Raw genomic sequence first — 26,294 nt, forward strand, 5'->3', positions numbered from 1 at the left:
ATTACATAAAGGTGTGGCCACCTGGTACGTTTGCCCCTCTGAGATCGCTCACTAATTTGTGAGTAGTGGGTTTCTTCTCTAAGACTACATGTATACATGTCAAAATTACTATATGTATGACATCCAATAGCTGATAATTACTAAATGAACTCTTTTTTTAAACTTAATATGAGAGAGAGAGAGAGAGAGAGAGAGAGAGAGAGAGAGAGAGAGAGAGAGAGAGAGAGAGAGAGAGAGAGAGAGAGAGAGAGAGAGAGAGAGAGAGAGAGAGAGAGAGAGAGAGAGAGAGAGAGAGAGAGAGGGAGGGAGAGAGAGAGAGAGAGAGGGAGAGAGAGAGAGAGAGAGAGAGAGAGAGAGAGAGAGAGAGAGAGAGAGAGAGAGAGAGAGAGAGAGAGAGAGAGAGAATGTGAGAGAATGTGAGGGAGGAAGGAAAGACGCTTAGTAGGAACGCCACATATTACATTTTCTTAGACAGGACAACACTTACCTAGGCTTACCTCGCCCCGGGCGGGCACACTATCACTCATGTATTCTAAACTGCGTTTGCAAACAGCTGAAGGGCACACAGTATGCACGTGTTGCCATGACGTTCTAGGACAATGGTGACGCTATTCGTCTGTGACGTCGGACCTTCCAAGACACAATTTACTGAAAGACAGAAGTGCGTCGCAAAGAATGAACATGTGTAAGTAGGCCTATTTATTTATTTATTTTATTTTGTTTTATTTTATTTTATTTTATTTTATTTATTTATTTATTTATTTATTTATTTATTTATTTAAATCATTTATTCATTAATTTAATAGTTATTATTATTATTAATGGTGTTATTATTATTATTATTTTTATTATTACTATTACTATTACTATTATTATTTTTATTATTATTATTATTATTATTATTATTATTATTATTATTATTATATGAAAGTTCGATATTTTTCAATAAATTAAACGTAGCCATATAGATGTAAGGCAAACTCAATACACATGTACTTAGTTTACGTTTATAACAATATCCGTATGAATGTCTTTTCTAGCATCGTCAACCACTAAAGCCTATTCCGAATCTATGGCAAAAGGAGACAGGTATGTCACGTCTCAGTAAATAAAACAGGGCATTCTTTCGTATTTAACTGTCGCAATAAGTAAATAAAACAGGGCATGCTTTCGTATTTAACCGTCGCAATACTTCATCTCGAACTGGAAGAAAAATGTATAGTGAGATATAACCTTCAATACAAAGTATATATTTCTATTTCCGAATTATATATTTGTATACAATTTGTTTAGGCCTTATATACATATTGAGTACATTAGAACACAGTGCCATGTGCATCTGCGAACATGAACAATAATAACAAAAACAAAAGATACAGATTAAATATGAGATGTGCGTATACAGATAAAGTTTGTTTTGTTTAACGACACCACTAGAGCACATTGCTTTATTAATCATCGCTATTGGAAATTGGTAATTTTGACAGTCTTAAAGAGGAAACCAGCTACATGTTTCCATTAGTAGCAAGGGATCTTTTATATGCACCATCCCACACACAGGATAGCACATATCACGGCCTTTAATATACAAGTCGTGGCGCATTGGCTGAAACGAGAAATAGTCCAAAGAGCCTACCAACGGGGATCGATCCTAGACCGACTGCACATCAGGTATTTGTAACTCGAAGCAGTCGGAAGGGCCTACTAAGCGGTAGTCGGAGAGCAATACTAAAAAGTTAGGTGTTTAACACGAACCTCTCGTAATTTTACTCCTCACCTAGGACAGGCGTAAATTTCCAGATTTACGACAAAATTTAGTTCTACTCCAGACCAATCGTAGCATAGACGTAACATTAGTTTGTGTGATTAAAATGGCGAAGGGCGGTATGATTCTAATCAGGTTAGGTAATAGGATTAAATATCGTGCACATTTAGAAAAAAGCTGTTGTAGCACACGCCTGTCATGGGCGCAGGTGTTGGCTCTCGCCTGCTCCTCCGTCCATGACAGGAAAGTGTTGTGGGGGTGGGGAGAGGGGATCGCCCGCGCTGGCATGTTCAAGGGAGTACAAGCAGCCCGGCCAGGGTTGGAAGCGGGCGAGGGTGGTGGTTTTGATGCTATTGAATTTGTAAATGTCCCATGGGATTATAGACAAATAGAAACTGTTGCGTAATTTCGTGAAGGTAATCCGGACGTATAATATATAACGGTTCACCGAAATTAACATGGAGCTAGTTAGTTTGTTTTGACTTAGTTCGTCAAATGCTAGCTCGTTGCTGGAACCTTGCCTCCATGGAGGCTGTGGTGGTTTCACTTCCATAGATGCCTTCTTTTAGTCCTTAGAAGGACTCGGTCGTTAGGGAACCGTTTTTGAGAGTGTCCGGAGAAAAGCGCTGTAGATTGGTGGGAGTCGCCCTATGGGAGTATCGTTGAAAGTCCTTAAAATGACTGTTTATAATGGCCCTTAAAAGGACCTCCATGTCTAGACGATAATTTCTGTTCTCAATGTTGGTCTGCTAACCCTAATGTTAACTAGATTATTGTTTTATATAGGCCAAGCATTAATGAGTTGTTTGCTATACTAAAAGATGATCTTAGACAACACATGCATTGATCGCAATTGCTATGTGCCTCTGCATCTGTAATTATAGTCTTACGTTAATTATGTGATTTGTAATTTATTTAACGACACCTCAACACATTTGATAAACTACTACTATTTGATGTCTAATTATTTTGACACTTTGGGGCGCGAGGTGGCGGAGGGAGAGAGAGTGAGGGGTCCCACTGGGCGTTACTGCCACACAGCCTACTCTTTCAAAAGTAAGCACGCGATTTTTATATGCAATTTCTCGTAGATAGGGCAGTATATACCACAGTCTTTGACATATAAGTCGTGGAGCACAAAATGGGAAGCAAAAGATTAAAGTACACAGAGGGCGATCGATTCTGCGTCGACCCATCGTTCTTCAAGCGAGCAGCACTCTACCACTGAACTACATCCACTCGTCTGTTGTCAGTACGTGTTAACAAGCCAAAACTACGTTTGTTTTGAGTTATACTATTAAACTTTTCCTGCGACTGTCGAAATGTAACACCAAAATATTTACGACTGCTTCGAGTTAAAAGCCCCAGGCGAGCGCTTTATCACTGGGCTATGTAACGACCTCATATATGGTTTATGATTTGCGTTGTAATAATAAATAAATAAATAAATAAATACAAACAAATTTTACGAAACAAAAATAGCCTAATGGACCCACCACTGGGGATCGATCCTAGACCGACAGCGCATCAGGCGAGCATGAACCTATTTACACCGGCCACTTGTACCGCTGTATACCTATGTCCCAAAAATCAATGCACAATATTACAAAATAACTTGGGTAAAATACAGCCAGAGGGTTTACCAATTACTAGAAGTGAATATGTGAACCACAACATATGTCACAATTAGGTACTATAGTGTACCGTGATGAATGAACTCTCACCCGGAAGTGGACTGTGTAGTGACACCATAGTTAGTCTGTATTATTATTATTATTATTATTATTATTATTGTTGTTGTTGTTGTTGTTGTTGTTGTTGTTGTTGTTGTTGTTACTTCTACTACTATTACTATTACTATTGCTACTTCAACTATTACTACTATTAGTATCACCACCACCACTACTACTACTACTACTGCTACCACTACCACTACCCCCACTACCACCACTACAGCTACCACTACTACCATCACTACCGCTACCCTACTACTACTACTACTACTACTACTACTACCACTACCACTACCACTACCACTACCACTACCACTACCATTACCACTACCACTACCATTACCACTACCACTACCATTACCACTACCACTACCACCACCACCACTACCCTACTACTACTACTACTACTACTATTACCACTACTACCACTACCACTATCACAACTACTACTACCACTACCACTACTACCACTACCACTATCACTACCACTACCACTACAACTACTACAACTACTACTACCACTACCACTACCACTACCACTACCACTATCATACCACTACCACTACCACTACCACTACTACTACTACCACTACCACTACCACTACCACCACCACCACCACAACAACAACAAAACTACCCTACTACTACTACTACTACTACTACTACTACTACTACTACTACTACTACCACCACTACTACTACTACTACTACCACTACCACTACCACTACCACTACCACTACTACAACTACAACTACTACCACTACCACTACCACTACTACTACTACAACTAATACTAATACTTCTACTACTACTACTACTACTACTACTACAACTACAACTACTACTACTAATGCTACTACTACTACTACTACTACTACTACTACTACTACTACTACTATTACCACTACTACCACTACCACTATCACAACTACTACTACCACTACCACTACCACTATCACTACCACTACCACTACTACAACTATTACTACCACTACCACTACCACTATCCTACGACTACCACTACCACTACCACTACTACTACTACTACCACTACCACTACCATTACCATTACCATTACCACTACTACTACCACCACCACCACCACCACCACTACCCTACTACTACTACTACTACTACTTCTACCACCACTACTACCACTACCACTACCACTACTACAGCTACAGCTACTACCACTACCACTACCACTACTACTACTACAACTAATACTACTACTTCTACTACTACTACTACTACTACTACTACTACTACTACTACTACTACTACTACTATTTTTTATAACATTTCGGCATTAGGGTACATACTGATGCACATAATTCCGTGACGTTCTTTTTAATACAAAATACAAGATAAATGCATTTCAGGATCTCCCCATGTCCCACCACAAGCGGAAGAAACTCGTACGGAGATGTAAGTATCATAACGTATATTGCAAGAAGTATTATTACATACAATATGAGTGGCTTGTAACTACCATTTACCTTACAATAAGATGTTTCAAAATGTATATATCTAACTCGCATAATAATCTCAAATGTCTTTTTCAACTAAAGCGTGTTCACAGTTAACGTATTCATAGACAGAAATCAGTTTTAGTAGTGTTACTTTCATTGAACTTACGTGTATTAACAACCCATGTGTTATCAAAAATAATGCATGGTGTTCTCGCCAACGAGTGTGTAAGACAAGAATGTAATTAACCAATCATAGCATAGAAAACACTCGCCATCAGTTTACAATGTAGGGTATCAAATCTTTGTGAAATAAATACAATAAAATAAAATGTGTATCTGTTAACAATATAAATTCGTGATTTTACAGACTCAAAAGAAAGAATTAGATTTGAAAACAGAATCCAAATATGAATCAGGAGACAGAGATAGTCACAAATCTGGAGATGGCGATAAAAAGGTATGGTTATAGAACAGTTAAAAGCGCAGATCCTAGTTTTAGCCTGTGAAAATGGACGGTACGTTTAGTTAATCTACACACCTGCAAAACATTTGGATACGGTTATAACAGAGAAAAGCTGAAGTTTGTGATGTTTAAACCTGAACACATTGTCTAAAAATAGACTAGAGCCAGTCTCGATATACATTACTTCTCAGGCGAACGTGCGTTTTTAGAATTATGAAAATTGCATTTTGGGTTATTACAAAAATCTGGATGACTAGAACCACTTCAGGTGTATGAAAATTAATATTCTAAATAATAAAATGTAAGTACTTCTAATTTAAAATATTAAAAACCTCTTTAATAGTGAAAAATACGTCGTAGTGTTTAAAAACTAAGGTATGTCCCTTTAAATGGACTATCCTGACTGTGCTGATGTTTCGGACTAACAAGGCCTTTTTGGCGACTAAGATTACATATTCATTACATTTTCTTGTTGATAATATCAGTGTCTGTATATCCAATGTGTTTGCGGTCGTGTGCTGATGTTTGTAGCACTAAATTTTAATTTTGCTTCGAAACATATCTTTTTTTCATACGTATGAAATTATTAGGATGCCAACAAAACTTCTTGTTTATACGGACACTGACATTCCAAACAAACAAACAAAAATGTATTTAATTTGTAATTTTTGTTCTCAAATCTGAATGACAAAACCACATTCCTTGATCAAAATCGTATCTCTGCACAAGGCAGAGTCGAAGGAAGTTTTCGCCAAAGTCGTGATTGCTTTCCATGATTCACTACCATGTGCTCGTCCTTATGAGCACCGCCACTCTCAAGACTAATTTAGAAAACCCAAATTTGCACATTTACATAGAGCATAATAGTTGAGTGGCCATTAGATACCATTTATCTTACTACAAGTTGTTTTAAAATGTATCTAACGAACGAAAGCGAGTTTGATACGTTTTTAAACAACGAGTTGTGAGATAAATAGTATCTAACGGACACGAATGTATTATTCTATTTCTTACATATCCTCAAAAACAAAGTTTTAAGCAAATTGTAACATCTTTTTCGACTAAACGTTATTTACAGCCGTTGCACTTGTTGCTGACTTACGCGTCACAGACACAAGATTGTCAGATTAACTATACGTTACAGTGTAATCGATTTTCATCGTGTTTTTTTTTTTTTTTATTGGATGTATGGCCTTGGTGACCTGGTCATCACCTAGGAGCAGCCAGTCGTATGTCTTGAAATCGTTAACACACGTACATGTGCAAACAACTGTGTGTTATCAAACATAACACCCGATGTTCTCACCAACGGGTGTGTAATAAAACTGCTTCTAACTATTCCTTTTAACTGAGTTATTTATGGGTCTGGGGTGGGGGTTTGTTGGGGTTATTATTTTTTTAGATTGTGAAGTACTTATTTATCCACATGTTCATGTAATACAATGTAGTTGTAAATGCTGCATAAGGTAGAATTGTATCGTTAAAATATTGTATGTATAAAAATAGATGCTAAGCGCCACGTGAGTAATATATACTGAGTCAAATTAAAAACTTCACAATCTAAAATTTGAATAAAGTCAATGAGTGTTGAAAGCAGGATTAAATATTGTAATGGCAATGTCGACACTCCATTTGAAGCCCGTCACAGTCCACGTGACCCGATCCTTAGCACGTGCACAGAACCATTGAGGCAAAAGTGGTTTTGCACGTGTCACTGGTCACAGTAGTGTGACACAATGAAAAAACACATTAAAACGATATTTGTTACGACCTGTTTCGATGCCACGCCTCACAAATGTGCAGCGTGAACGTGCCGTCGGCATGTTGCTGACGTTGCATGGGCGTTGGGTTGCAGTCGACGGGCAATTTATTATCTGCGGACACGAGTACAATAAACGGGCACCACAGCTGATCGCCCCCGACCGGGTAGATCACGTGTGACGCCACAAACAGATGTCCGTCACATTGTTTTACGTCAACCCCGCAACCGTTTCATGACAGCTACATCAACCAGTAATGAACTGTTCAGATGTCGGGTGTCCGCGCAAACAATCCGAAATCGGCTGTGAACCGCTGACGTCCACGCACGGCGCCCATATGTTGGAACCATTTTGACCTAATTCCATCGACGTCAACGTCAGCTGTGGGCACAACGCCACTTGCGATGGATTCAGAGGAAATAGAGTGGTGTTTAGCGATGAATCAAGATACACACTGCGATTTGTCAATGGAAGGCAGAGGGTTTGGAGATGATGGTGAAAGTCATACTCAGTGTTGTGTCAGTGAAGTTGACAGATTCGGAGGCAGAAGTGTAATGGTTTGGGGTGCTTTCTGTGGAAATGGCCGTTCTCGACTTCTTGTCATCCGTGGCAACCTCAACGATGCTGCATACACCGACAAGGTGCTGGCCTAGGAACTTGTGCCCTTCATAGCAGCTCATGGCCCAGTTCTGATCTTTCAGCATGACAACGTCAGACCACACACGACCATATTGGCAAGGGATTACCTGAGGAACGCGGGCATCAATGTCATGGATTGGCCTTCAAGGTCTCCCGACCTGAATCCCATCGAGCACGTCAGGGATATGCTGGGAAGACGCCTGCGCACTCTCAGGAACCCTCCACAGACTTTTTGCAGCAGCTTGGTGCCTCATTAGTGGAACAATGGCACTATATCCCTAATGCAGTCTTTCCACACATCAGGCGTCAATGAGGAGGCGTTGCCTTGCAGTTGTGGGTACACATGGAGGGCATACGCACTACTGAACATGTGATTTCATCAGACGACCCAGCTTGTGAATTACCATGTTCACTGTTTGTGGTTTTGACAAATGCTGTGGGCGCATCGAACAGATTTGTGACTCAACATTTATTCCTGTTCTTTCTTTGGACGTCATACAATAAAAAAAAATACTGTATTTAACATGTTATTCTGTCATATTTACTAATTAGCAAAGATGAAACGGTTGTGAAGTTTTTAATTTGACTCGGTATAGAGCAACGAGATGTAATGCGTGTATGCTAGCTTCTCTTTCACTAACGACCAGTGTGCGTCCAATTACGTAAAGATGCTAGTACCAGAATTCCAGTCAGCATACGCCCCTAAAGCCCCTTTCACAAAATCACGAAACATCGTAAGCATAAGTATGCACGTAAATGTAAATCTACGACTAAACCATAGTTTACTGCTAACATTACGACTGATGATATAATTTGAAGAATATCGTCCTTACCATGCTTCATCCGTAATGCTGTAATTTTATAAAGTTAACGTTTGTTTTGTTTAACGACACCACTAGAGCACAATGATTTATTAATAATCGGCTATTGTTACTGGCATAGTGAGGATTTTATATCGGGGAGGGGGACCCATATTTGGTGGGGGGACTCACACTATGTATGTATGATTTTACAAAATTTAATACAGTTTTTAAAAAAAGTTTGAAATTGGCTACTGGATGTCATATATTTACGAAGCCTGGGTTTTTTTTTTTCTTCTAATTAAACGTCACAGCATATGTATTCGTTCCAGCCAGTGCACCATGACTGGTATATAAAAGGCCGTTGTATGTGCTTTCCTGTATATGGGATGGTGCATATAAAAGATCCCTTGCTACTAATGTAAACATGTAACGAGTTGCCTCTCTAAGATTATAATATTGTGTAAAAATTATCAAATGTTTGACATCCAATAGCCGATTATGAATAAATCAATGTGCTCTAGTGGTGTCGTTAAACAAAACAACCTTTAACTGTGTACGCATATCTCATATTTAATCAGTATCTTTTGTTTTTGTTATTATTGTTTATGTTGGCAGATGTACGTGGCACTTCCCGATTTTAAAGACGCTTTCTGCGACGATTTCCAAGTGTCATCAATCGGAAATGATTTCTTGTGGTGGAACAATGAAAACCAGGACACCGATAATGAATTAATTACCAGTTTTCTAACTCCCTATGATTCACAAATAACTTTGAAGAACAGAGACTCGACAAACCTGTCAAATATATGTGGACTAAACTTACACGATGACTTGCCCGGTACTCCCAGTGGCATGGCGACAGTGCCACGTGTGAAGCGATGTTGTCTCACGGTGAAGTCAAATGATATTCAAGGTTTTTTTAATTTGTTAGGTAAATTGAAATCTTTTTAAAGATTTTTAATTTTTTAAATTATTATTATTATTTTAAATTAAATTAAATTAAATTTAGTTTTGTTTTGTTTTGTTTTGTTTTGTTTTGTTTTGTTTTGTTTTGTTTTGTTTTGTTTTGTTTAATTTAATTTGTTTTGTTTTGTTTTGTTTAATTTAATTTTATTTAATTTAATTTTATTTTGTTTCATTTTTTGTTTTATATATTTTTAAAATTTATTTTATTTATTTCATTTATTTTATTAATTTTTACTTTATTTCTTATTAAATGTTTATTTAAATGTGTATTTGTAGAATGGATAAGTTTGTGACTTATTGTCTTTATTTTACATATTATTTTTGTGGGGTTTTTTCTTAATATTAAATTTATATTTACTTTTTAATTATTTATTTTATTTATCTATTTTATTATATTAATTGTAATTTATTTGTTTGTTTGTTTGTTTGTTTGTTTGTTTATTTCTTATTTGTTTACAAGTGAACGCTTTGAAATATATGTATTCACCATTTTAAGCTATTAGCTCTGTAAAGTAAAATACTGCTCTATTATCTTTTTTAGCTGATGAGCATATCCAGAACTTTCTCCATGCAGATAGCTGTAGACAGATTGCTGATAAGGTATTTCGTGTTTTTTAAGATCACCTGAGAAACCGCTCTGGGTTATTTTATGAAATGAAAGGAAGTATTTTATTTAATGACGCACTCAACACATTTTATTTACGGTTATATGGCGTCAGACATATGGTTAAGGACCACACAGATATTGAGAGAGGAAACCCGCTGTCGCCACTTTATGGGCTACTCTCTTCGATTAGCAGCAAGGGATCTTTTATATACATCATCCCACAGACAGGGTAGTACATACCACAGCCTTTGATTGACCAGTCGTGGTGCACTGGATGGAACGAGAAATAGCCCAATAGGCCCACCGACGGGGATCGATCCCAGACCGACCGCGCATCGAACGAGCGCTTTACTACTGGGTTACTTCCCGCCCCGGTCCTAAATGAGAAATTGTATAGAGCAAAATAAATTCTTCCGTTTCATTTTAAATTTTAAGTCACTTTATCAGTCATCGTTTACTGTTCGTATAAAATAATTGTTTATTTACTGAAAGGATGTGAAACAAATCCATCGTACACAGCCATCTTGGACAGAAAAAGTACACAATGGGCGGTACAAATTTCGATACTTTCATTCGGCAAGCCTCGTCCCAAGTTGAACGTTCATCTACCTCGGATGTATGATTACTATCCCACATTCTCACATATGGTGGATTCTGTATTCTAGAGGCGCGAGACGTAGCCCAGTGGTAAAGCGCTCGCTCGATGCGCGGTCGGTGGGCCCGTTGGGCTATTTCTCGTTCCAGCCAGTGCACCACGACTGGTATATCAAAGGCCGTGGTATGTACTACCCTGTCTGTGGGATGGTGCATATAAAAGATCCCTTGCTGCTAATCGAAAAGAGTAGCCCATGAAGTGAACACAGCGGTTTTCCTCTCTCAATATCTGTGTGGTCCCTAACCATATGTCTGACCCCATATAACCGTAAATAAAATGTGTTGAGTGCGTCGTTATATGAACTATTTCTTTCTTTCTTTCTGTATTCTATTTCTTATATATCTTCATAAAACCCGTTTGGATCCAGATGCCAAAATCGTGCATACAGTCCAATGAACTTAACACTACCGAAACTAATTGCTCTGTGACATATACGTTGAACGTGTTAGCCCCAGTGCCGTTGATCATTTTATTATCCAACATTGTAACATATGGTGGGTTCTGTATTCTGTTTCTTATATATCTTCAACTGGCGCCGTTAATAATTTTACGATCTCATATGGTAACATATGGTGTATTCTGTATTCGTTTTCTTATATACCTTCAAAAAACAACTAAAATTATTTACGGCACTTGCACTGAAACGTTCGACTTATATGTCAGCGATCAATTAGTTTCGGTAGTGTTAATTTCATTGAACTGTGTACACGGTTTTGGCGTCTGGACCCAATAGTCTTTAAATCGATGAGTGATATCACGAATTTCAAACACTGTTCTCACTAACAGAGGTCTGAAAAAGTTTATATCACTCTCCCTTTTGCCGAAACTATATTTGTGTCAAAGCGTCTAAAAGGAACAGAAATTTAATTTGAAAAATAAATTGTGGACCGAGTAATATTACTGGTGATTATTTAACATAATGTATGTGTGTTTGTGTGGCTGTAAAACAGTTGTCATTGATTTTGCTCCACTTAATTTTAACATTACTTTTATCATCACTGTTGAGTAATTAAATGGGTATTAATTTTGAAAATGTGCACTATAATTTGTTTATGCGTGGGACAATATTCGTATTCGTAAGATGTTAATCGGTATTTCTTACACAACCGTTGGTGAGAACACCATACGTTAATTTTGGTTACACATGGTTGTTAACACATGTACGCGTGTTAACAATTTTAAGACATACGACTGGCTGCTCCTGGGTGATGACCAGGTTACCAATGCTACACATCCAATGTGAAACTACACAATGGAAATCGATTAGACTGTGACTTATAGTTAACCTGACATACATGTGTCTGTGACGCGTAAGTCAACTACAAGTGCAACTGCTGTAAATATCTTTTAGTCGAAAAAGATGTTAAAATTTGTTTAAAACCTGGTTTTTGAGGATATGCAAGAAATAGAATAATATACTCGTGTCCATTAGATATCGGTTATCTCACAACTCGTTGTTTTAAAACGTATTAAACTCGCTTTCGCTCGTTAGATACATTTTAAAACAACTGGTTTGTTAGATAAATGGTGTCCAACGGCCACTCATGTATTATTCTCTATATATTTACCTGCTTGCAAGTGACAAAAATGTAAAGACACCTACCACAAATACTTTAGCTTAGTAAGAAATGGTCATTAACTAGATATACATGTACGCGAAAGAGAATGTTTGAATACCTTTATAATGAATGTATAACGCGCGCCTTTTACATCCTACTCGCCGCTACTGAAGTACAATAAAGTACTCTTATAACGAACCGGAAGGGACCATGACAGTTCGTTATAGCAGTAGTTCGTTGTACACATTTGCATAAGTTGGTTATTAATGTATAGGGAGATAAAACGGGACTTTATGATCAGTTTGTTCTATACAGTAGTTGGTTCTAAGCATGTTCGTTATAAGTAAGTGTACTTTACTGTAGTTTCAATTAACAATAGTTTATATTAAATGCCAAGTGGGACTTAACATTTGTGACGTCACATGATGACGTCATCGATTGGCGTACTACAACCTTACAGGAACGTCGACAAAACGAGATGAGTGATATAAATTAAGATCGATTATGGGTAATAAATAGGATATTAAACTCGCTACCATTTTGTATCATGTTTATGTCCTTCGTGAAATAATTTTCATTGTCACTCGCTAAAGCTCGTGACAATTGAAAATTATTTCATTCGGGACATGAACATAATACAAAATGAAAGCTCGTTTAATATCCTATAAATATGTATTTATAATTTCAGTATCTCCTGGCAATGGTGTTCGCTTATTTCAAGAAAGCAGATTTCACTTTAGAAGAATATACATCAACCAACTTTTTTCTTGCCCTGTATGTATTTTCACATCCGTTAAATATTTATTGTTTTTAATAATATTAAATACGATTCATTTTCATAGCATCATATTAATTATCTCAATTTGTCGAATATTGGCTGAATGAAGTCCAGGGTTCAGAACTTTGAAATGGGTGGTAAGTGTTTTTATGAGGTGCTATACGTTGAACCCATTAGGTGGATATAACTACTTTGTATTTGAGTTATTCCAATGCAACTATGCTCAACGACAGGTATATCAAAGGTCGTAATGTGTGTGTGTGTGTTCTCCCGTCTCTAGACTAGGCATATAAAACATGTTTAGCTAAATGGTAGAAATAGCTCAGCCGAAGTATCTGACAATGATTGATGGAAGTAGTCACGACTTTGTCAAAAACATCATTTGAACTGTCTTATGCAGAGCTATGATTTGGAATGCGGTAACTGTTTTGTCGTTCAAATTTAAAAGCAAGCAGTTAGTTTATATAATAGCTGCATGTGAAAATGTGAAGTTTGTCGTCAAACTAACATACCCATTCTTGTTTTATAGTACAAGGTATTCACAACGATATACCAAATATAACTTTGAATGTTGTTTTAAACTATGCCTGCCATTGGTGAGATATGCGACTTGACTCGTTGTCATAAAATGTCGTTTCATCTGGTCAGTAAATTTCTGTAATTTAATTTGAACTATAGTTCTGTTCAATTGTTTAAACCCTAAGTTTTTTGTAAAGGTTACGTTTAATTCCTATTCAATCCTTGTTTTCTTTACATTTGCATGAAAATAAACCCAAACCCAGACAGGTTTTATATACAATTCATCGTCTAAACTGCACGAAGTTTTGTCCCTGCGTCTATTATATGGGATTTGATTTGGTGGTATACACCCAAACGTAATCTCAGTCTTTTCAATGAATTTTTAATTCCTAGTAGCTCAGAGTTAAAATTAAGTTCGTTAATATTTTCCAAGTTGACTGCAAAGTTGATACCAAGTAAACTGAATTGAGTAGCGCCCCATTCTATCTTCCATCGTGTATGGTAATAACAACCTTTAAAACACGTTTTACTGCCTATCGAGATAGCTTTTGACTAGTAGTTTATGTTTAGACCTGAAATATGTTCATAATAATCTAATACCGTACGTGTACTGTACAGGGACTCGGGGGATCCTTCTAAAATAAAAATGGTATCATCTGCGTATTACGATATTAGATATTCCTCACCATCTATATTTATGACTTTAATAGTTGGATTATTTCTAATAATAATTGCAAAGAGTTCAGCACATATTATGAAGATATATGGCGACAACGGATCACCCTGCCTGCAGCCTCTTTCTAACAGAATTGGTTCGGATAAGAATCCATTTTGTATTACCTTAGAAAACAATTGTTATAAAACGTTTCATTCCAGTTTTTAATACATGATTTAACATACAAAATATCAAGTACTTGATCTGTGAATGACCATGGTACAGAATCAAAAGCCATAATATCATATATTACAATGGGCCCCATTGCTCAACCTCTCTAATGACTGATATAGATATATATATATATATATTGTTATTATGAAAATATAATATGTACATATACATGTAGCAATATATATTAAGACTGATTTAGTGCATAGCTAGTTTGGAGATCGCAGGGTTTCACGTTTTATTTAATTCAAAACAACATTTTTCTTCTTCTTATGCCATCTATCTCTGTCTTCTATTCTTCTCTCTTCTGGTTCACTTCCCCCTTATTCGCTATTGTCTCGGTTTATCGTTTAAATCTCGGATCATAAAAATATATAGTTATATTATAGATCATTGTCCATGTTGAACTGTATGCATGGGTTGAACTGTAGTCTCAATCAGTTTCTATTAGTTTTATTATTTTAACATATTTTGTTGTTTCTTAGAACATTACATGAATATATATGTAAAGCAGTGATTCGGGGCTCCCAACCTCGACACTGCTATATGATCTAGGACAATAGATATTTATTTTAAAAAAACACAACAACAAACCTCACTGGTTTTGCCTTTGCATTAAGGTACATTGCTCATGATATTGAGGAAGACGACGAAGAGTTGAAAGATGGGATATTTCCATGGGCTATCGGTAAGGACTGGAGAAAAAGCTATCCTGATTTCCTACGAGAAAGAGACAAGCTTTTCAAGAGGATGAACTACAGCGCTATTGTCAGCAGACGGTGCTGTGAGGAGGTACACATTATTTCGTTTTCGGTAGTACTAAACCAAATAACTTCCGGCTGGGTCAAAGTTGGAGGTGTACCAAACTTTTGATAGAGAAGTGAACACCACAAGTCCTGTGATTGGTGATAAATGTGAGTGAGTTGGTTGTGAAAAAAAATAGTTTCATCTGGGTAAAAAATGTATTCAATTTTATTTCTTCCAATACCACTGTGTCAAGTAGCCTTATGCTTGAGTCATGTATGGGGTACCTGTAAAAAAGTACTCAAAAGTAGTCATAGATGCTACCCGTTATCTCAGAAATGAGCAGCTTGACCCCCAGTTTTTTTTCTGATTCACTTTAAGGGTGAGGGGTGGTAGTATTTATATTCGTGGCGTTTATGTCGATTGATACGCTGCAGGTAGGAGTTTTAGCCACATATGTTACTATTGTCGTCTATGGGATTTGATTTGGTGGTATACACCCTATAAAGTTCAAGTTTGTTTTGTTTAACGACACCATTTGAGCACATTGCTTTATTAATTATCAGGAGGAGCGGGACGTAGCCCAGTGGTAAAGCGCTCTTTTGATGTGCGGTCGGTCTGGAATCGACAAAACAAACTTTATTAACCACCAGGAGGGGTGGGACGTAGCCCAGTGGTAAAGCGCTCGTTTGATGTGCGGTCAGTCTGAGATCGACAAAACAAACTTTATTAACCATCAGGAGGGGCGGGACGTAGCCCAGTGGTAAAGCGCTCGTTTGATGTGCGGTCGGTCTGGGATCGACAAAACAAACTTTATTAACCATCAGGAGGGACGGGACGGGACGTAGCCCAGTGGTAAAGCGCTCGTTTGATGTGCGGTCGGTCTGGGATCGACAAGCCAAACTTTATTAACCACCAGGAGGGGCGGGACGTAGCCCAGTGGTAAAGCGCTCGTTTGATGTGCGGTCGGTCTGGGATCGACAAGCCAAACTTTATTAACCATCAGGAGGGACGGGACGGGACGTAGCCCAGTGGTAAAGCGCTCGTTTGATGTGCGGTCGGTCTGGGATCGACAAAACAAACTTTATTAACCACCAGGAGGGGTGGGACGTAGCCCAGTGGTAAAGCGCTCGTTTGATGTGCGGTCGGTCTGAGATCGACAAGCCAAACTGTATTAACCATCAGGAGGGGCGGGATGTAGCCCAGTGGTAAAGCGCTCGTTTGATGTGCGGTCGGTCTGGGATCGACAAAACAAACTGTATTAACCACCAGGAGGGGCGGGACGTAGCCCAGTGGTAAAGCGCTCGTTTGATGTGCGGTCGGTCTGAGATCGACAAGCCAAACTGTATTAACCACCAGGAGGGGGGACGGGATGTAGCCCAGTGGTAAAGCGCTCGTTTGATGTGCGGTCGGTCTGGGATCGACAAAACAAACTTTATTAACCACCAGGAGGGGCGGGGAAGTGGTAAAGCGCTCGTTTGATGTGCGGTCGGTCTGGGATCGACAAGCCAAACTTTATTAACCATCAGGAGGGACGGGACGGGACGTAGCCCAGTGGTAAAGCGCTCGTTTGATGTGCGGTCGGTCTGAGATCGACAAGCCAAACTGTATTAACCACCAGGAGGGGTGGGACGTAGCCCAGTGGTAAAGCGCTCGTTTGATGTGCGGTCGGTCTGGGATCGACAAGCCAAACTTTATTAATCATCAGGAGGGGCGGGACGTAGCCCAGTGGTAAAGCGCTCGTTTGATGTGCGGTCGGTCTGGGATCGACAAAACAAACTTTATTAATCATCAGGAGGGGCGGGACGTAGCCCAGTGGTAAAGCGCTCGTTTGATGTGCGGTCGGTCTGAGATCGACAAGCCAAACTGTATTAACCACCAGGAGGGGTGGGACGTAGCCCAGTGGTAAAGCGCTCGTTTGATGTGCGGTCGGTCTGGGATCGACAAGCCAAACTGTATTAACCATCAGGAGGGGCGGGATGTAGCCCAGTGGTAAAGCGCTCGTTTGATGTGCGGTCGGTCTGGGATCGACAAAACAAACTTTATTAACCACCAGGAGGGGTGGGACGTAGCCCAGTGGTAAAGCGCTCGTTTGATGTGCGGTCGGTCTGAGATCGACAAGCCAAACTGTATTAACCACCAGGAGGGGCGGGATGTAGCCCAGTGGTAAAGCGCTCGTTTGATGTGCGGTCGGTCTGGGATCGACAAAACAAACTTTATTAACCACCAGGAGGGGTGGGACGTAGCCCAGTGGTAAAGCGCTCTTTTGATGTGCGGTCGGTCTGGGATCGACAAAACAAACTTTATTAATCATCAGGAGGGGCGGGACGTAGCCCAGTGGTAAAGCGCTCGTTTGATGTGCGGTCGGTCTGGGATCGACAAAACAAACTTTATTAACCATCAGCTACTGAATGTCAAACATTTTGCAATTTTGCAATTTAGTCTTAGAGAGGAAACCCGCTATAGTTTTCCATTAAAAGTTAAAGTTTGTTTTGTTTAACGACACCACTAGAATACATTTATTTAGTGTCAGCTAAAATTATTTGATTGCATGGTTTTACCAATCCTTTTATATGGTAGCGAAATTTGAGGTTTTGAAACTCTGTCATTAATGGAAAAATTATGTAACCAGTTTTTAAAATTGTTATTATCTGTAAGAAAATCAACACCATTGTACATGCTATATGGAGAACTTGGACGTTATCCAGTTTATATCACTGTAAAATTAAGAATGATTTCTTTCTGGTATCGATTAATCACTGGAAAACAGTCCCAAGTTATCATTACTAGTCTATAAATTATTACTAAATGATGTGAACAATAATGTTTTTAATCACAAATGGATTATGTTTGTAAAATCAATTTTAGATGAGTTTAGTTGTATATATATATGGTCCTCACAGTGCAATGGTATTACTATTTGTTCCTTGTTGAAAAGATCTATTTCCACAAGGCTTACTGATCAATACTTACAATCATGGTATACCCACGTTAATAACTCATCCAAAGCTTCAAATTATAAATTATTAAAAAATACTGTTGCATTTGAGACATATCTAACACTTACAGAGAAAAAAACACTGGTGTCCATTATTACGATTCAGATTTTCAAATCATAATATTCTTATTGAAACTGGCAGATGGAAAAATTAATCACTACACAGTCGAATATGTCCATTATGTAAAAATTACGACATCGGAGATGAGTTTCATTATATATTTACATGTATGTTTTTTAAGAATGAAAGAAATCGCTATTTACCCTCTTTCTGTCAATCAAAACCAAATGTATATAAATTTTATAAATTATTTAACTAAAAAAAAGCAGGTGTCCTTAGAAAACTTTTTATATTTTGTAACTTAGTTATGGATACTTTCAAACCCTCGCTGAATTTCTGTGTGTTTTTATATTTATGTATGTTATTGTACTTTCACCATCTTGTCACAATGTATTAATTGTTCTGTGTAAACATGTCCTCATATGCCGTAGAATACGGCCTGAGTGTAAATAAAGTTCAGTTCAGTTCAGTTCAGTTCAGTTCAGTTCAGTTCAGTTCAGTCATATTTGGACTATTTGAAATGAAAGTTATTAAAATACTACTTTTATAATTTCTTGCTGAAAGAAAGAAGTGTTTTATTTAACGACGCACTCAACACATTTTATTTACGGTTATATGGCGTCAGACATATGGTTCAGGACCACACAGGTTTTGAGAGGAAACCCGCTGTCGCCACTACATGGGCTACTCTTCCGATAGGCAGCAAGGGATCTTTTATTTGCGCTTCCCACAGGCAGGATAGCACAAACCATGGCCTTTGTTGAACCAGTTATGGATCACTGGTCGGTGCAAGTGGTTTACACCTACCCACTGAGCCTTGCGGAGCACTCACTCGGGGTTTGGAGTCGGTATCTGGATTATAAATCCCATTCCTCGACTGGGATCCGAACCCAGTACCTACCAGCCTGTAGACCGATGGCCTGCCACGACGCCACCGAGGCCGGTAATTTCTTGCTGAAATCTTGGACAAATTCGGTTTTGGACAAATCCACTATGTTCCAGGTTGTTATGGTCTTTAAAGGAATGGATCATTCAGACTTATAGCCTTACCTGAAAAAACAAATCAGTTACTGGTTTAAAGCCATAGAATAAACACTAAATAGAGATATAATAAAATGAAAGAAAAAAAACACACACCCCCCCCCCCACCCAAAAAAATAAAACCCAACCCAACAAACAACAACAAAAAACCCACAACATAACATAACAAATAAGAATATGAAATGAAATTAATTAATATAAAATTAAATTAAGTAAAATAAAATAAAATAAAATGAAACAAAGCTAATCAATACGAAACGAAACGTAAAATAAAATAAAATCAAACTAAATAAAAATTTAATTTAATTTAATTTAATTTAAAGGGACACACCCTAGTTACTGCTATTTGTTAACCATTACGCGTTGTTTTTCGCTATTAAACCCATTTTTTCACAAATAAAATTGCACTTTACTTACCGTTTATTATTTAGAATATAAATTTCCATTCACCGTTGAGCAGACAAGGTCTAATCTATTTTTAGACGGGATATTTCCATTTCAATGTCACAGACGTTGGTATACCACGTGACAGACAAGTTATAATTTTGGTTCGGTTTGTTTTCTCGTGCACGGTTCGCGCAATCAACATTCGATTTGTTGTTGTTCGGTTTGTTTTTTTCTTGCACAGTTCGTGAACATTTTCAGTAACGATAAAGTTCAGACATTTGTAAGTATCTCAATTCAAAACATTACAAACCCTTAAAACCAATAATTTTGCTAAATCCTACGATATCTGGAGAGAGGATACAATCAGGACAGAACAGTTGGAACATGTCCAGGAGAGGTGAAAAGAACGCACCCCAAGTCTGTGAAATTTGTCGTGATGTAGGCATTGTTGTGCTTCGAGCGACATCTACCGGTGACATCAGAATACAAACTTTCAAAATTATTTCAAGCAATTGGGACATGGGGATTCCCACGATATTTATCGATATAAAACCTGCTTTTTCACTCCATTTGATAAAAACGTGATCTAAGTGTGTTACAGGTTTGTAGATTAACCAAATTATAATTTATTTTCGCTGGATGGAACTAGGGTGTGCGGCTTTAAAATTAATAAATAAATAAATAATAAAAATAAAATTAATAACCACCAAAAATATATTTCATCAATCACTTGTAACAGCCCATTTAGTATATCGCTGGGGCGGATCGGGGGGGGGGGGGGGGGGGGGGGGGGGGGCACCCCCTCAAATTTGAGAAGTGCCCCTTTTATTTAGGATTTTTAGGTTTTTTACCAATTTATTTATTCTGTCAATGTATAGGACACTGTAGAATACGTCTGCCAGCGTCCCTGTTGTAGCACTGTTATATTATGGTCCATGTGAACCGTGTGTAATTTTTCAATAGTGCCTTTTCATAATGTTATGGTGCCCTTTTTGTCTTGGACACCCCCCCCCCCCCTCCCCCACTGATCAGGAAAGCTGGATCCGCCCCAGTATCGCTGCCATATGTTGCCCAAACTAGCTGTAATAATTTTTATTTTTTTAAAACAGTATTTCGTAATGTCATTACATGCTGGGACGGGACATTGCACAGTGGTACAGTGCTCGCTTGATGCGCGGTCGGTCTGGGATCAATCCCCGTCTGTGGGACCTTTGGGCTATTTCTATTCCCAGCCAGTGCACCACGACTGGTATATCAAAGGTCGTGGTATGTGCTGTCCTATCTATCGGATGGTGTATATAAAAGATCCCTTGCTACTAATTAAAAAAAAAATGTAGCGGATTTCCTCTCTAAAACTATATGTCAAAATTACCAAATGTTTGACATCCAACAGCCGATTATTAATAAATCAATGTGCTCTAGTGGTGTCGTTAAACAAAACAAATTTTCATTACATGCTATATTTTCCAGATCATGGCAGAGACCCCTGACTGTGTTATTTGGAAGAGAACTCGACCCACGCATCACAGTGGCGCTATTCGGCCATACAATCGAACGCCTCGAGGTCCACGCTTCCAGAGGGACGCACACAGAGTTCGTCATCCCTGCCCTGAATGCGATGTCGGAAACCATCGGAGTTCCGTACCCAGGGGATTAATGCAATTAGTGTTAGTCATATTTCTCACTTTAATTCCAATATACGTGTTTGTATGATACTGAAATTACTATTTATTAATGGATAAACTATCTTTTTTAATGGTACATAATTTGAAAGAATGGGGTTTTTTTTTTAAATCAACATATGTGTATATTAATTACAGTAAAGTACTCTTATAACGAACCGATTACAGTAAAGTACTCTTATAACGAACCGATTACAGTAAAGTACTCTTATAACGAACCGATTACAGTAAAGTACTCTTATAACGAACCGATTACAGTCAAGTACTCTTATAACGAACCGATTACAGTCAAGTACTCTTATAACGAACCGGGAGGTACAGTGATAGTTAGTTCGTTATAGCTATAATTCGCTGTACAAGTTGTTATTAATGTATAGGGAGATTAAAGGGGCGTACTTTAACATTAGTTCGTTCTATGCAGTAGTTCGTTCAAAGCATGTTCGTTATAAGCGTACTTTACTGTATTAATAAGCTGGTTTTCTGTTTGGATGGAAGGATTTCATGGGGTTTTTTTATGCATTAATGTCACCGCGCAATAAATAAATCGTTTACAGTTGTATGCCGGACAGTCACGGTGACTCTGTCATAACACTGACCGGCCTCGGTGGCGTCGTGGTAGGCCATCGGTCTACAGGCCGGTAGGTACTGGGTTCAGATCCCAGTCGAGGCATGGGATTTTTAATCCAGATACCGACTCCAAACCCTGAGTGAGTGCTCCGCAAGGCTCAATGGGTAGATGTAAACCATTTGCACCGACCAGTGATCCATAACTGGTTCAACAAAGGCCATGGTTTCTGCTATCCTGCCTGTGGGAAGTGCAAATAAAAGATCCCTTGCTGCTAATCGGAAGAGTAGCCCATGTAGTGGCGACAGCGGGTTTCCTCTCAAAATCCGTGTGGTCCTTAACCATATGTCTGACGCCATATAACCGTAAATAAAATGTGTTGAGTGTGTCGTTAAATAAAACATTTCTTTCTTTCTGTCATAACATTGTGTCTTGGTATCTTTTGTTGCTGAAACATTTACTGATATGCTGGTCGCAGCTTGTCACAAAAGATAATATATGATGAGATTAGTCAGATATATAAGCCATTTTCAGTCCCTAGATAAGTCAGCCTATCCTAAAACTGTCATAAATGTAAATTAGAAATATTTATATTTTCCCCAATTTATGTTTGTAAAACAGTTGTTACAAGATTAACTTTATTGTTAGATTATAACCCAAAAGTAACTAATTTAAAATGGGGGTAAATGTGGCGTTTGTACCAAATTTGTACTGCCCCAGATGGTGATCTGCCCCTCTGATTGGAGTAGTACAATATTGTTTGTGGGGGTTTTGTTTTGTTTTTCGACAATTTCGTTTTTCACAAAAAGAATCTAGCTGTCAGGACATGACCCAAACCTTGACTGCTTTGACATAAGAGATAAAGTCTTCATCATTCGCTCCACCCGCCTCGGCTGTGTAGTGGTTAAGCCAACGGACTTTAAACCGGTAGGTACTGAGTTCGCATACCGGCACCGGCACCGGCTCCCACACAAAGTTACTATACCGACTTCTCTCTCGTTAACCACTAACCACTAACCCACTGTCCTGGATGTGAAAGCGGTATCGTCAAAATATCATGACTTGATAAATTTCATATTCTCGGTCACTGACCAAAAATATAGGTTTCCAGGCCGGAACTACCTTTACACTAGTTATGGTCAGTAAATAAATGTTGTATTGTTCAAAATTACTTTTTCTTTCATTTCCAATTGATTGTTAAAAACAGTTCTGAAGTTTTGAAGACATTTTTTTTAAATATATTTAATAAATCTTTGTTATTTAAGAACTATTTTGTTTTGGTGTAAAGATACTGTAGGCGACAAGGCATGCGGACATGGGGAAACGGTAAAGTTGTGAAATAAAACGGTTCATTTCATAAATGTTTCGTTTTATTTGGATTACAGGATACATAAAATAAAGGTTACTTTCTTAAGATAAAGGCTTTCTCCTATTCAGATCAAAAGGCAAATGCCGCTCGACTGAGCCTCACGGCATTCGCCATTCAAACCTTCGCAGGATAAAGCCGATATTGTGAGACAGTAATGGCCCGATCACACTGGCCCGAATGCCATTCCGTTTGTTTTCCGAATAGGAATTTGGGTGTTTGGGGAGCGAACGGATCATATTCGGGAAGCATTCGGTGTGTTCTAGGAGCTTACTGGCTGTTCGGCTCCGTACGGATGCATACGGAACGGCATTCGGTAGCTCCAAAAATTTGTTGTGCATGTTCAAAATAATTTTCATCGACCATCCGAATGTGGCGTCCATGTGTATTCGGGAAGTATTTGGGAAGCATTCTAGGAGAATACGGCGTGTACGGAAAACGTTCGGGAAGTATGCGTCTAGTTCTTGGTGCATTCGGAATGAAAATTTGGAGGTGCTGGGTTCCGTATGCTTTCCGGACACCCCGAATGGACCTAGAACATGACGAATGCTTTCCGAACGTTTCAGTATCCTTTCCGGATTTTTTTCATTTATGCCGCCGAATGTATAACGAATAGCCAGAACCCTTCCAGTATTCTTTCCTAACATTTTCCGAACTGCTTGTACACTTCCAGAATGCACAGTATGTTCCGTATGCTTTCCGAACACCCCGAATGGTCATAGAACATGACGAACCCTTTCCGAACGCTATCCGAACCCTTGCGGAAAGCATGCGGAAAGAGTTCGGTCCATTCCAGGTCGATTCGCCGTGTTCGGAAAGCATTCGGAAAGCATACGGAAAGCGTTCGGAAAGGAAACCTTTCGAATTCAACATGCGGGAAGTATTCGGTCTATTCTGAAAGCATTCTGAAACCATACTGAAAACATTCGGAAAACAAACGGAAAGCATTCGGTGATACATTGGGGAAAACACATTCGGAGGGACATTCGGCCAGTTTAAAAAATCACACCACTTTCGTATACGGAAAACAAACGGAAGCTCATTCGGGCCAGTGTGATCGCCCCATAACCAGTTATTTTCTATATTCTGTCTGTGTTTACCGTACTATACACCCGAGGCTTGTTTAGCAACGAGAGTGCTTGCGGTCATTCGCTAGACTGTGTTGTGGCGCCTAACGTTAAATGAATGTGATATGATAGGGCAATCAGTCGAATTGTTCGCGAGCGCTCGCCCTTTTGGATACGTCGACGTCAAAAATGTTGTTTTTTTTACACAATTACATTGTTAACAACGTATCCTTACAATTTCATTTAAATAAATTTATTGCATTTAAATAAAAACAGAGTTTATTAAATTTATAGACATAGACAGGCAGTGGGCCATTGGGATTGAAAAAATGCATCGATGTTAAAATATTTATTATTATGACAAACATCCGTGTATGTTAACAGCCGCTACAAGTTAGAATTTCGTTCTTATTGCTATGGGAGGGCGGGACGTAGCCCAGTGGTAAAGCGCTCGCTCGATGCGCGGTCGGTCTGGGATCGATCCCCGTCGGTGGACCCATTTGGCTATTTCTCGTTCCAGCCAGTGCACCACATAGTGCATATACATGATCCCTTGCTGCTAATCGAAAAGAGTAGGCCATGAAGTGGCGACAGCGAGTTTCCTCTCTCAATATTTGTGTGGTCCTTAACCATATCTGTTGAGTGCGTCGTTAAATTTTTTTTTTTCTTTCTGTTATTGCTATGGACAAAAAGTCACCCATTCATAGCTATGGAAGATTAACCCATTCCATGACGTCAGCCCAAACGGAATAAAGCGGTTTTGCATGACCACGTGACCTTCTTGGCCAAATAATATTTTGGCATAGGATTAGTTTATTTATTTCAAAATAAAGAAAACACAATGTAATAGTATAGTATTAGATAAAAATTTAATATAACTTGTACGAAAAAAAATATGTTTTTGTTCATTTGGATGGGAAAGAAATAATCCATGACAACAAATGTTGTGCTCTTGGGTGGAATAGCCCTATCCCACATATGTTCACATGTGAATGCTTCTTTCAATCCATATTTTATTTAGTACATTTAAAGGGACGTTCCCGAGTTTGCTGCATTGTAAGATGTTTCCGACTAATAAAATATTTCTACGATTAAACTTACATATTAAAGGGACATTCCTGAGTTTGCTGCAATTTTTAAAGATGTTATTGACTAATAAAATATTTGTACGATTAAACTTACATATTAAATATATTTTCTTATTTAGAATATTAGTGGCAGTATATTAAACGTGTTTCTGATCGTTTTAATATTTGTACTAGGTTAATTTTCATTTTATTTCCTAAAAAATATTTTTTCGTACGTACGAAATTATTTGAAGACAATATCCAGTTTGGGCTTCTTACAAATATTAAGACGACCAGAAACACATTGAATATACAGACACTGATATTCTAAACAAGAAAATATATTTAAAATGTAAGTTTAATCGTAGAAATATTTTATTAGTCGGAAACATCTTAGAATGCAGCAAACTCGGGAACGTCCCTTTAAATATATTTAATGATCAAAAACACTAATATTTTATGCAGAAAAATATACTTGATATGTAATTACAATCGTTAAAAATTCTCTGTTAGTCGATAACATCTTAAACATTGGAGCAAACTCAGGAATGTCCCTTTAATGTTATGCTACTCATCCTGATTTTCATTCCACTACATATTAATACATTTTGATTATTATTTCCTGTTTCAGATCCTAATGGCATTTCAAACTGTATCACAAGTTCAAGAAAAAAGATTACATTTGGACTAAATATAAAACTGGAGAATTT

The 26,294-nt window shown here is 38.2% G+C and overlaps 1 protein-coding gene across 1 annotated transcript; it reads left to right on the plus strand.

Moving 5' to 3' along the window:
• The first annotated feature begins 594 nt into the window (after positions 1-594).
• Positions 595-26,294, plus strand: LOC121376564 (speedy protein 1-B-like). Its single transcript, XM_041504478.1, has 10 exons — positions 595-685; positions 1,041-1,089; positions 4,882-4,927; positions 5,339-5,428; positions 9,252-9,567; positions 10,144-10,202; positions 13,112-13,197; positions 15,227-15,398; positions 21,308-21,504; positions 26,216-26,294. Exons 1-10 carry the CDS (start codon positions 676-678, stop codon positions 26,220-26,222), a joined length of 1,032 nt encoding a protein of 343 aa, XP_041360412.1. The 5' UTR covers positions 595-675; the 3' UTR covers positions 26,223-26,294.

Source organism: Gigantopelta aegis, chromosome 6 (assembly GCF_016097555.1).
Source record: "Gigantopelta aegis isolate Gae_Host chromosome 6, Gae_host_genome, whole genome shotgun sequence".
Taxonomy (NCBI): Eukaryota; Metazoa; Mollusca; class Gastropoda; order Neomphalida; family Peltospiridae; genus Gigantopelta; species Gigantopelta aegis.

Coding starts and splice junctions, on each gene's coding strand:
- LOC121376564 (XM_041504478.1), top strand. Junction 9,568..10,143: donor AGGTTTTTTTAATTTGTTAG/GTAAATTGAAAT, acceptor TATCTTTTTTAG/CTGATGAGCATATCCAGAAC. Junction 13,198..15,226: donor ACCAACTTTTTTCTTGCCCT/GTATGTATTTTC, acceptor CTTTGCATTAAG/GTACATTGCTCATGATATTG.